The 13,308-nt window shown below is 38.0% G+C and overlaps 1 protein-coding gene across 5 annotated transcripts in view; it reads left to right on the top strand.

Annotated features, from left to right (window-relative positions):
• DNM1L (dynamin 1L) overlaps positions 1–13,308 on the top strand; it is a 36,571-nt gene that overhangs the window by 4,876 nt on the left and 18,387 nt on the right. For 3 of the 5 annotated variants that reach the window (XR_016468513.1, XM_031589821.2, XM_031589820.2), the window contains exons 2-5: positions 5,644–5,791; positions 10,116–10,154; positions 11,334–11,380; positions 12,312–12,383. Coding sequence is in view for 4 of the 5 variants with exons in the window: in XM_031589821.2 (XP_031445681.1) it covers positions 5,644–5,791; positions 10,116–10,154; positions 11,334–11,380; positions 12,312–12,383 (306 nt within the window). In the remaining variant the exon portion in view is untranslated. The remainder of the gene's footprint in view (positions 1–5,643; positions 5,792–10,115; positions 10,155–11,333; positions 11,381–12,311; positions 12,384–13,308) is intronic. The other 2 variants (XM_031589818.2, XM_031589817.2) reach the window with 1 other exon arrangement.

Genomic DNA, 13,308 nt, shown 5'->3' with positions numbered 1-13,308 from the left:
CATCCTTCCTCCTCTTCATTTCTTTGAACGAGCAGTATTTCTTGTGTTTTCAGTGCAGTTGTCTTTAGATCCCTTTTACCTTTGTGGTTTACCTTGGGTGGATGGATGTAGAGCATAACTTTAGTGCTGGCTCTACTGCCTGGGGAGAACTTGTTTTTGTTCCTGGGTTTTGCAAGCTTTCTGTGGTATTTAATTTAATTTTTGAGTGTTTTTGTGTTTCAATATAATTCCCTGTATCTAGTTACAGGCATAACTGTTTTCCCCTTTGCCATCCCTTCCTTCTGTCAGATCATGCCCTGCCTGTTCTGGTGAGTGTTTCAAATGAGCAGTAAAATGAAGCTGACGTTAATTAGGTGTTTTCTTATGCCAGGCATGACAAACTTTGCTACTATAGTAAAATAGTGCAATAGTTTTTTAACCCCGCTTAATGCCAGGGTTCTCTTCTTATGATTGGTAATAGTTTTTCTTTGAAAAATTGTATTGTAATTAAAATGGACGGATCCTATATCTTGCTCTCAGGGGATAGCACAAGGAAAACATGTTTTCAGGAAAACTAAGAGAAACTGTAATGAAAGGAACAAGCCTTGGCAAGTGTGTTTTGGGATCTGGAGAGAAAACAGTTGTGTAGCTCTTGGAAAAGTTTTCCTTGTATGGTAGCCAGGAGGTTCACCGGCTTCCTATCAAAAAGTCAAAAAGTATCTCAGTTGTTTAGAGCTTCCTAAATTTGAAAATACAACTTGGCTTTGTTTTGCTTTTCTTGATTGAAAAATAAGAAGAATGATATAAGTGATAGTATGCAAGGCCAATCTTTCATGCTTTGAAATGTGGGTCATTAAACATCACATTTCCGTGAAATAACAGGGACTGGTTGATTCTAACTAAATGAGGTATTTTTGTCTCAAGTGAAGTGTCAGAGGACCTTGGGAATTGATGTATTGAGAAAGAATACAACTGCAAATTTTCTGTGTATTTGTTGGAGTTTGGCCTGCATTTCCTTTTAAGTGTGGTGTGAATACAGGATTCCTGAACAACCTGGAGGGAGCTCTGTAAGGTCTGGTTTTCCTCACTACTCATACATGAGCTGTCTTTTGTGAAGAGACTCCACATGGATACCAGTTTCTTCCTGACTGAGGTACCCATATAGATTTGTTGAAAAGTAGGTAATGTTCCTGTGGACGCTGCCTCAGTGAAAACACATCAGCTTATATTTCCCAGTGATAAAATTGGAGTTGAGTAAGCCGTACACATATTCATTGCTAAGAGCATAATTTAGCTAGCAGGGCCTTTCTCATCATTTTTTGTGTGACAGAAGTTGCAGGATTTCCACCATTTTGTCTCAGACACACTGCTTATCTGAAGGAAATTCTACAGGAGCTGTGTCATGGAGAAGCAAAACCTCTCCTACTTTGTCATTCCGATCACTCTCAAATGTTTCTGATTATTATGTATTCTTATTTTCTTGTGCTGTCCTGTAGTAAGTTCGTATTCTGTTGTAGGAGTTCTTTACAATCAGTTCTTTTTTTTTTTTTTTTTTTTTTTGCTATTTGATTAGATAATTAAACATTTATCTGGTCCACTTGAAAGGAACTGCGATAGAACAAGGGGAAATGCCTTCAAGCACAGGGTGGGTAGATTTAGGTTCGATATAAGGAAAAAATCTTCTACAGTGAAGGTAGAGAGGCACTGGAACAGCTTACCTAGTGATGTGGATGATGCTCCATCCCTGGAGACTTTCAAGGTGAGGCTGGATCAGGCTCTGAGCAACCTGATCTAGCTGTGGTGTCCCTGTTCATTGCAGGGGAGTTGGATTAAACACCTCTCAAAGGTCCGTTCCAATTTTAAGGATTCTGTGATTCTATAATGAAGAAAACTTACCCCCATTTGAACCAGTTTTTGTTGGAAATTCCCCGGGGCATCTCTCCCAAACATTAGGAAGACAGCGGATTCTTATAAGATGACTTAAAACATGAGCAGTCAAGCCCATTATTGTTTTAATCACACTTGAAATATGCAACAACCTATGACTGTAAATTCTAATGGTGCTTGTGCATCAGTGAGTCTCATGGTGTGTCTGCCTGTTGCCTTCTTGCAGCATGGGCTCCCTAGAAGCAGGCTGGTTTATCCCCTGAGCTGCTTGTTGAGGTCCTGTGAGACACAGGGCAGTGAAGCTCAAAAGATTTGGCATGACCTTAAGGACAGCCTCCTGTTAGCATGTTGCTAATAGTGACTAGTGATTTAGTGACAAAGGACACAGGCAAGACTGAGGTATGGATTGTCTTCTTTGCCTTTATCTACACCAACAGGGTGTTGTAGGCCTTTCTACCTGTAACTGAGACTCAGAGAGGAGAGGAAATATCAATAGCAGGAGAGAGTTGAGTCAGTGCTCTTTTGGACATGATGCATCTTGGCACTCTGTATATGGGGAGCAAGTCTTCTAAAACTGGGACTGCTAGTTAGGTCACTGTGGACTTGGAAATAGAATAAGAAAGCTATGGAGGTGAATGTCGGGATAAGTTGTATTTATACACTTTGGGTTGTTTGTAGCACTTCTTCAAAAATTTCAATGCAGAATCTTTTCCATTTGCCACATCAGCAACCCTGAAGTGTTTCTGAAAATAAAGTGTTGTGAAGGAAGCTGGGCAAAGTCACGTCCTATCCACCACTTTAGAATTCCTGAGAAGTGTGGCTGATAATACAGCTGGTTGCAAAGGAAATTTTTCTCATAAGAATTAGTGTAATGGATGGGAGCATATGTGTACTGATACATAGAAGTGCACACAGGTGAAATAAGCAGGGACATTTAAATATGGAAGGTAGAATGAAGTGGTAGAAACAGTGTCACGAGGATGTTTAATGAGTAGAAATGGGTAACAGAGCAGAGCATTAAACACTTATTTCTGAGCAGTTCATAAGAAGTTCCTGTGGTCATTACGGCTTGCAGATATGTCGAATTAGAATCAGGGTCCAGAGGAAAACCTGACTGATTTGCCACAGAAATTAGAACGTGTTGATGCTTTTCTGGAATTGGTATTTCAGTCCTTGCTTCAAATCATGACGGTAGTTCCAAGGAGATGATAAAATAAGCATGATGCTGCTGCAAATTTAACCCCTCAAATTCTCTGGTACTGTTACTCTGAAGTATTAGTTAGTCCCTGCTTACAATGGTATGAAAAGTATCTGAACTGAATTTGTATTCTGAACAGAATCAATGTCTTTCGCTTCTCCTCCCTGGCAGAGAAAGATCAGCTTTATGTTTAGTGCTCTTCTTGCTGTGCTTCCAGATAATTGTTGGTAATGGATGTATATGGGACCCAGATTAAGGAGTGCATTATTAGATACTGTATCGTGTTCCAAAAGCAGATTGCTTCAGTAAGGAAACCTAATGCAATTAGAAACAAATTTCCTGATGTGTGGACTATTGTAATGTCTCATCAAATGTATGACTTCACATTTGCCATTTATTAAACCACTGCAAAGGATTCAGATAATTCCCTTTACGTCTGAAAATAACTGGGCTGTGGGAGTGATGTAGGATATAGTGTTCTAGTTCCACGTGTAATTTAGTATAGAATCATAGAATGATTTGTGTTGAAAGAGTCATTTGCAAATCATCTAGTTCCAGTCTGCCTGTCATGCATAGTGACATCTCTAGATCATGTTGCCCAGAGCCCCAGCCAGCCTGGCTTTGGACACCTCCAAGGGTGGGGCATCTACAGCTACAGTCTGCTCTAGTACCTCACAACCTTCATTGTGAACAATTTCTGCCTTACATGTAATCTAAACCTACCCTCTTTAAGCTTAAAACCATAACCCTTTATCCTGTCACTGCATAATATTATAAAAAGTTGTTCTCCATCTTGTTTATAGGCTCCCCTCAAGTTCTGAAAGGATGCAATGAGGTCTCCCTGGAGCCTTCTCTTGTCCTGTCTAAACAAGCCCAGCTCCCTCAGCCTTCTTTATAGGAGAGGTGCTCCAGCCTTCCGAGCATTTGCATGGCCCTCCTCTGGATCCACTGCAACAGCTCCACATCTTTCTTGCACTGGGGGACCCAGGCCTGGACACAGTACTGCAGATAGGGCCTCACGAGGGCAGAACAGAGGTGGACAATCTCCTCCTCCATCCTGCTGGCCACCCTTCTGTAGATACAGCCCAGGATGCAGTTGGCCTTCTCACTCACACACTGCTGGCTTATATTCAGATTTTCATCTGCTGATGTACCCAAGACCTTCCCTTCAGGGCTGTTCTCAATTCCCTCAGACTGTATTTGTGTCAGGGATTGCCCTGACCCAGGTGTAACATCTTGTACTTGCCCTGGTTGAACCTCATTAGGTTCACCTGGACCTACTTTTTTCAAGCCTGTCTACGTGCCTGGGATTGCATCTCTTCCTTTCAATTCACTACTACAGAATCTGATGTAGATTTATTTGGAAAAATATATACAATCTGTGTTGTTTTGCTATTCATCCATTAAAACAAATGATGTTGATAAATAATTGTTTGGTAAGAGGGTTCATATAGTAGCAACTCCTAACTGACTACTGTGATTGTCAGGGCAGGTTTTCTTATGATGTGCCCATGTTGACTTAATAACTACAGAAAACAGGAAGAATTGAATACAGTCCTATTAAAAGCAAAACATCACCCTCAGAATCTTAATGGTCAGATTTTCGAGCTACTATGTTGACATAACTGTGTCTATTATTGTTAGTTTTAATATGATAGTAATCGTGAACCACTCCTACAACCCATGTGTTCACATTTTGTTATTGGACCATATAGCCTAATTTGGTGTTTTATGCGTAATTTTACAGAATGCTTTGAATGTAGATGCTTAAAGAGAATTCAGGATTTCCCAACCTCTGAGCATTTCACAGCTTCTTACAGATTGTTATTATGTGAATAGATGTTTGCAGCCATTCAGTAGTAAATATGCGTGTGTATACATACATACACACACACATACACATGCAGAGGGGGGAAAAATAATATAAAAGAATTTCGTTTTATATATTTAGATTATGAAACATCATTTGTACTAATGAAGCCAATGTAATACAGTATCTATGAATAATAATAAAAAACTAGTAGAAGTACAGGATTGTCTTGGCTTGATGGACTCAACTGTACGTAGTTACTGTTTTCTATTTGATGCTCCTGCTTTTATTAGTGTTGGACTACAGAGTAAAGTGTTACTGCAGGGTGTTAGAAAATGACATAACAGAGGATGCAGATTTTCCTTCTGAGCATTATAAAGAAAAATATCTTTATTTTCCAAAAGTGTTTCTGAACAGATGCATATTTAGGGTAGAAGATGCTAAAGAAGATATTATTTTGTTTCTGAAACCTATCTTATTTTAACTTATTTAATTTAGCTTTTAAAAAATAGAAGATGAGTCTATCCCCACGGCTTTTAAATATCAAGATCATGTGTAGATATTTACTGTTTCATAGCAGATTTGTCCTTTATTGCCTATGTGGTGTGATATCCCTGTTAGATACAGCAATTCTGTCAAATGCTCTATACAACTCTGTATAGCAGAGGATAGCTGAACACTGTTTAAGGGAGTGAAAACAAACTAAAACTGATATATTGGTAGCATCTTGTTCTTCAAGAAGGTCATGTAACTGTATTCCAATTTTCAGAGCAGTGGAAAGAGTTCTGTGTTGGAAAGCCTTGTGGGGAGGGATCTGCTCCCACGAGGTACCGGAGTTGTGACCCGAAGACCCCTCATTCTGCAGCTGGTGCATGTTTCCCCAGAGGATGGTCGGAAAACAGCTGGAGATGAAAATGGTAAGTTTGATCCAAGAGTGTGTTTGTTCTAGCAGGAAATAGACTTTTAATTTTCTGGTGTATTTTACTGAAAAATAAGTTTCCTTGAAAGAAAAGACTGCCATTGTCACAGCTGTGATGTCCATAACGCAAATGTCATGACATCAAAAGCTTTTGGGTATTCAGAATATCTTTAATGTTTTAAGCATCCTGTTTGTTCTTAGCAAATGCCTTTGAGAATATCGGACCAAAGGAAGCATTTCACTTTCAATGATGATTGTCAGTTTTATAATGAAGCATCAAGAACGTGATTTCCTTGTGTGTGCTTTTCTCCCCCTTCTCTTTTGCTGTTTAAATGAGACCTTTCCTTGAAGTTATGAGTATGTGACTTTTTAGAAGGAAGTGAAAAGATGGATAAGCTCTGGACTAAGTGGTAGGAGAAACAAAACCAAAGAAAGCTGTAGTAGATGTGAGGAGAATTTAATGGATAAGTTCTGTACCTTACAGATACTAATTGATTGAGCTTCTCTGAGAGATTTTAAGCACATCAAGAACAATGCTTTAAGTTGTCTGAAAGTGTTTACTTTGAAGCTTTTGTCTTCTGTGGTGCTTCATTATTACCCTGCAGCAGATGAAGAAAATCATTTCAGTGGTCCCTTGGAAGTTTGAACACTCCTGTTGCTCTTGCTCTTCCACAAGAGCACTAGTGACATATCCACTCACTGATGGTCACACACACACACACACACACACACACACATTTAATTTAGATAGTAAAGGTACACAGAGTTTGGATGGCGTGATAATCTTGGGCTTATAATTATTATTTCTCATTGTGTTTAAATTATTCGAAACTATTTCTAGAAATAGTAAGTTAGGGTATCAAGTTCTTTGCATTGTAACATTTGTAATTGTTGGTCTGTTCAGCCTGAGGAAAAGGAGACTGAGGGGGGAGCTGATTAATGTTTGTAAATATCTCAAGGAGGGTGGGAGGCAAATGCATGAGGCCTGGCTCTTCTCGGTGGTGCATAGCAATAGGACAAGGAGCAATGGCCTAAAGCCTGAACATGAGAAGTTCCATACAAACATGCAGAAGGACTTCTTTACGGTAAGGGCGATGGAGCACTGGAACAGGTTGCCCAGAGAGGTTGTGGACTATCCTATGGGGATATTCAAGACTTGTCTGGATGCCTACCTGTGCTACCTGTTATAGGGAACCTGCTTTGGCAGTGCAGTTGGACTCAATGATCTGTTGAGGATCCTTCCAACCCCCGTGATTCTGAAAAACAGTTACTGAAGTTGGGCAGTTGAAAGGTTAAAGCTTCCATTTTTAATATTGCTGCAAGCAGAAAACACAATTGTGATACATAACAACTAAGTGCTTTTAGCATGCAGGACTGAGCGTACAGTCCAGGCAGTGCTTGATTGTGAAGAGATCATAGGATATTTCAAAATGGAAATGATCTCAGAGAGGGCTCAAGTCCAGCATTCTGCTCAAAATACGGCCAGCTTTGAGCTCAAGACCAGATTGCTCAGGTCTTTATCCATTTGGGCCTTGGAATTCTTCAAAGATAGGGAATGCATAGACTCCCTTGCTTACTATTTAAGAATGGCACATTGGATTTCTTTCTAAGTGGCTTCATGCTAATAGCTTTGCACAGTACATGAGTTTGGGTACTTTAAAAAAAAAAACACAAACAAACCTTTGATTCTGGGTTGTTGCATAAAACAGGATTTTGTTCTTCTCTGTGACTTTACGGATACACAAGATAATTTTGTAATGAAGGGAATTCCGAGTCAAGGTAGAGGTTTTCTGCTGTAGGTTGCATTTGATCCAGGGATTTGAATTTTAAATTAGAAATGGGATCATTATATTACTGCACTAGGATGTTGGGCTGAATTAATATTTATAAGGCCCATTTAGACTTTTAGAGAAAAAGATCAATATCTAAGACATAATTTCTTCTGGATGTTCCTTTGAGAGAAATGTAGACTTGTTTGTTAAGGACAAACTTCTGTAACTTTCACCAGTTGCATTTGACTTGCCTCTCTTCTCCCTCAAAAATTCGGGCAAATCAATGATTTTGTCACTGATGTGGTTTAGCTTATGCATAGATTACTTTGTTTCATCTGAAAACATGGGATCAAGCTTGGGGGAAAAAAAGAACAGGCAGCTTGGGCTGCCTATTATCCTGACTCTTCTACTTGAAATTGTAATAAGTCATAATGCTATTACAGATGTTACCTTTATTATGACTTGCATGTTGAGGTACAGCTTGAATGTGTTATGAATTTCTTAGAGGGAAAACTTGTGGGAAAGACCTTGTCGGTGTGAATGATTTATCCACAAAATCTTGGACAAGAGAACATCAGCCTTAGCGTGTTGCTTTCTGAATGTGCTTGTGAACTCTTTGCATGACCAGATACTTCAGTGCAACTGCCTTATTGCTTTGTGATTCCTCATGGTTTGTAATTTCTGGTTTGTCACATGTATCAATCCTTTTCTCCTTGCCTTGAGAATCCTTACTTTCTGATGCAAATCCTTCCTCCTGTCCTAAAAACTCAAATGTATTAAATTAAAGCCATTGGGAATTTTTTTTCAAATGTCAAAGGTGTGTGTATCGTCGTAGACTTCAGATGAGTGAGGTGAAAGATTCCCACTATATAAAATTAAACTTACTTACTTTTGCACCAAATGAGACTTCCTGTGCATCTTGGGACGTTGCATTTATTCCTTAATTTTTTTTTTTTTTCTCCATGTGTTCTAAGGCTGAGGTTAAGACTAAGCCATTTATCATGGGTTCAATCTTCTCTTGTGTTATATATAGCAAGGAAAACTTGTATCTTGTTAAAGCTTAAAAAAGCCCTCTCATTAGACACATGGATGTTGACAAGTTAAAATGTAGTACCTCTTAATAAGCTGCATCTTTTTTTTGTATCTATTTTTAAAATCTGTTGGTTGATACTAAAAAAAATATATAAATTATGCATAGGACTAAATCTAGTTTTCTATGCCAGAAAACCAGTAATTTAAGACTGAAACAGCATGTCCTTCATCATCTCCCTGAGAAGAAGATAACAAAGGACTGCTTGCTCCATTTCTTTTGAATTGTGGTGGTGGCAGTATCTTGCTGTATCTTCTGGTTCTATGCCCATCATCCTTTCCTCAATTCTTAAGAGGGGATGAGTAATACAACTTTGAAAGTACTGTAGTTTCTTCCTTAATGTGCATTTTGCTGTAGTTCCTCAGTATAGTAAATAAGTTAAACCTTTTTAATTATGTGAAATTAATAAGCTTTTTCATTTTATACTTTTTTTGAGATGGGGGTTGATATGTGATTTTGTTGATTTATCAGTCGATACAAAAAAAAATAGCTGCCTCCTAACAGTGATTTTCCTGTATGCCTGTGGTTGTTCATTAGCTCTAGTAAAGCAGTGACAGAAGAATATTTAATAATTTTGTTTTTTTAATAGATCCAGTTTATCTAAATCAGTGTATTTCAATTGATAAAGTTCTGACTCATCCACAAGTGCAAGACATCAGAATTAACTCCCAGATCTAGCAAGCTTTCCAAACTGATGAGCCAGTTGTTGCTGTGCTCCTTGCGTTTTGTGCCAAACGGGCACAGCATGCAACGAAAAAGACCTTCCCCAGTTTGTTTTGTTCTTGCACCAGGCTCTACTGGTGTCACAGAAAAATATAGTCATAAACTCATCAAGCCTTCAATGAACTTCTCATTTGTTTTTGTAATGGGGCTTGTATAAGTGAGACTCTCGCAAAGTTGAGAATGGTGATAGCTAATGTTGTCTCTTCTTAAATCTGTCTCAGAATTGGTTCTTTTAATCTGCATAAATTTATTTTCATCATTTAAAAAAGATGGATACAAAACTCAGATTTCTTTCCTTTGCAGTAATATCATCTCCAGTGACACTAAAGACGTGCCTGACTTTTTTTCGTTCTTGCCACGAGTAAATGATGACAAACATGCTTTGCCAAAGAAGTTCAGCTTTGCAGAACCAACTGTTGCTTTTCTCTGTGCTCAGACAAAAATATTGTAAAGTGTTGGAATTAAATGAGCAGCAATAGTAAAGAGATCATCAAGTAAACTTTGTGATATGGAATATCTGATTAATACTCATCATTTATCGGTGTTAAGATCTTACTGCTGTGCATATTGTTAATGTTACACATTCTCATCAGTAGTGGACTAGCATGTACATCTGTCTGCATGCATTTGTGATCTTTGTAATATAATCTTGTAATGAAGGTTAATAAGATGCTAAATATGTTAAATATGATGAAAAATTTGAAACATCATTCACTGCTGTTTCTCTTTAACTGCAGACCCTGCTACATGGAAAAATCCAAGACACCTTTCTAAAGGTTGCCTTTATCCGTTTGCTTTCTCTCCCTACACATGAAGTGCATGCCTGTATACACTAACCACATACATTTCATGCCACTTTATTGGTGATCACTCTTTTACACATTGGCTCCTATGTTGATTATTTTGCTAAGTCTTGTGATTTAGTGTTGTTTTTTTTTTTTTAAGCTTTCTGACCTTGTCGCTTTAGAATGAGATGACTTTTGCTTTTCTATGTGGTTGCTGCCTCATAGAACTTTCTGCACTTTCAATTCCCAAATCCTTTAAAAGATCTCTGTTGATTAAAGTAACTTGAAATTTACTTTGAGTGAAAAAATGTTTTGAATGCTGACTTAATGTTAGGTAAGCATTGTGTTTATTAAGCTGTGAAATTTCTTGTAGACTATTTTTCTAGAGCAGATTGCTCGTTGAGTAGCAGAGGGGAAAGGATCACAAACTGAAAAATTCAATGTTGAACTCTTGGTATTTGGAAACCCTGTTGTGGAACTGTGAGCATCTTGCAGCATGACTCTGCCTGCTGCCTACACCACAGAGCAGGAGTTGACCAAACCTTCTTCGCTGTTTCTGGGACTGCTCTTGAAGAGCCCCCAAGTAATTTCAGGCATCTGTGGTGACAGACAATGATTAAGATGTTTGTTCCATGACAGATTTGGGAAGAGACATGTATTCCTAAGACTTCATTGTTATGTAGAGGACTTATGCATTTTCTGTTTGTTTGTTTTGGTTCTACAGGTTTTTCTAACTTTTTCTTTCAGCTGCAATTTGATCTCATTTGCATGGTAAAAGAAAATTTGCTATAAGCTGATGAATATTTTTTTCAGGTTTTTTTTTAAGCTGTTGCTAATAATTATTTTGTTTTCTGTTGCAAGCTGATTTTTTTAATGGACTCAGACCTTTTCTGAAGAATGGTAGGGCAGCTGATTGGCTCAGTTCACAATTATGAAGGCAGACATTGTGTAAGAGAGACAAATTAAAGAGTAATGAGATGCTGTGCTTAAATAAGCAGAATCATAAATGTATTTGTACTGAGCCATTTAATGTCTAATAGCAGAAAGTGAACTAATTCTTGCTGCTTGAAAAAAAAAAAAATAAATCACATTCTAGTCTTCAACAGACTCAGAAAAACTTGATTGGAATATCTGCTTCCTCTTCCTCATGTACCAATTCTTTGTTTTCAGAGATAGATGCTGAAGAATGGGGTAAATTTCTTCACACCAAAAATAAGGTATGTTTGCTCTGGTTACAGAGCAGCCTTCCCCAAAAAAGAGAGCCATTCTGCTATATTGCATGCCAGAGTATTCAGGTTTTTCTGTTTCTATGAGTAGATTAACCAATAACTTTGTATGTGGATTGTTGATTCTGCTGAGTTATTTATGTTGACCCTAAAAATGTTGTTTTGCTGCTTTTTTTTTTTCTTTTCTATACTATTGCAAATCATTTCAGTCCACTGAAGAATTGACTACTTTAGAGATATATTACAAAGCTGTGAAAAGGAAGAGTTGAATAGTTAGCAAGGAGAGAGAAACAGAGATGGCTGAGGATTTCAAGTCAAGAATTAGACAATGATTGTCTTTGCCAGCAGCAAAGCTCCTTGTTGGCAGATGTTTTACTAGTTTAAACTGATTTCCTCACTTTGTAGGCAGTACTGAAAGTTGAAGTAATCTTAAAGAGGAACACAGAGGAAATGTGGAGGGGGTAGCTTGGTGGTGGCTTCCTTTTATTACTGGAAAGAGGGTACAGTAAACAAGAATGCAAAAAGGAAACGAAACACTATGTTCTATGTCCCTTCCCAAAATGTGAAGGAGTAGAAGTTTGATGTTGTTCATCAACTTCAAAAGCTTGTAACTAGATTAGCAGTAGAATTAAATGTGTGGAATTCTCTCTAGGTGAATGCAATTTGTTTTTTCTATCTTGTCTGATATTGTTGTAAGCGCTAGTAACTGCCATAAGATTCTGATTCCTTTATTTTGAGCACTGATGGTTGCTATTAGAGGAGTAGCATAATAGCTATTAGTCACTCTTCCTTTTTTCCCCTCACTTTCTGTATACATAGTTACATAATTTTTCATTGTCTCTTGGAGAAAGAGGCATTATTTCACAATTAGATGTTTGTGGATAAGTGGCTATTTAAATAATCTTTCTTTTTTGTACTTCAGATCTATACAGATTTTGATGAAATTCGTCAGGAAATAGAAAATGAAACAGAGAGAATTTCAGGAAATAATAAGGTAAATACTGAACTGTCCTTTGTCTTGCTGTAGATTCTCTTCCTACTGAAAGCTTTCTTAACCTGTTCTGACATCTAGAAGTGAAAAGCACTGAACAGTTCTAAAGAAGAGATAGCAAGCAGCATTACTGTGTTTAATGATTTTTCACTGTGTTTATGTGTCAAGTCACTCGAGCTAAAAGAAAACACAGAGAATTCTTGCTTTACTTCAAAACTTCCACAGTAATCCTGCAAAAAAATGTTAAACTTGCTTCCATTGTTTTCATATGCATATCTTTGTGTGTGATTATAAAATCAAATATTATGTTACTGAATATTTATATAATTATTTGGGCTAGGGCAATCCCAGGTATTTATACAAACTGGGAAAAGAACTTTTTGAGAGCAGCCCTGTGGAGAAGGACTGAGTGGATACAGCTGTTTATGACTGTGGACAGTGATAGGACAAGGGGGAATGGTTTTAAACTGAGACAGGGGAGGTTTAGGTTAGATAATAGGAGGAAATTTTTCACACAGAGGGTGGTGACACACTGGAACAGGTTGCCCAAGGAGGCTGTGGATGCCCCATCCCTGGAGGCATTCAAGGCCAGGCTGGATGTGGCTCTGGGCAGCCTGGTCTGGTGGTTGGTGACCCTGCACATAGCAGGGGGGTTGAAACTAGGTGATCATTGTGGTCCTTTTCAACTCTGGCCATTCTATGATTCTATGATAATTCTCTGAAATAAAGCCTTCTATGCATTATATTGGGGGGATAACAAGGCAACTACTAAATACAAAGCAATTGGTTGGCAGATGTGGCTTTTTTTTCCACCAAAAGATAAGATGCGTGATGGAAGAAAGTTGTTCTTTTACTTATGAATGTATTATTACAGAACTTCAGGTTTGACTTTCCAAAGTGTCATTTAAATAATCTGGTACAATGATTA

The sequence above is a fragment of the Phasianus colchicus genome, chromosome 1 (assembly GCF_987193195.1).
Source record: "Phasianus colchicus chromosome 1, bPhaCol1.hap1.1, whole genome shotgun sequence".
Lineage (NCBI taxonomy): Eukaryota > Metazoa > Chordata > Aves > Galliformes > Phasianidae > Phasianus > Phasianus colchicus.
The sequence above is the reverse complement of the archived record's forward strand: the minus strand, read 5'-3'. Positions and strand labels throughout refer to the sequence as shown.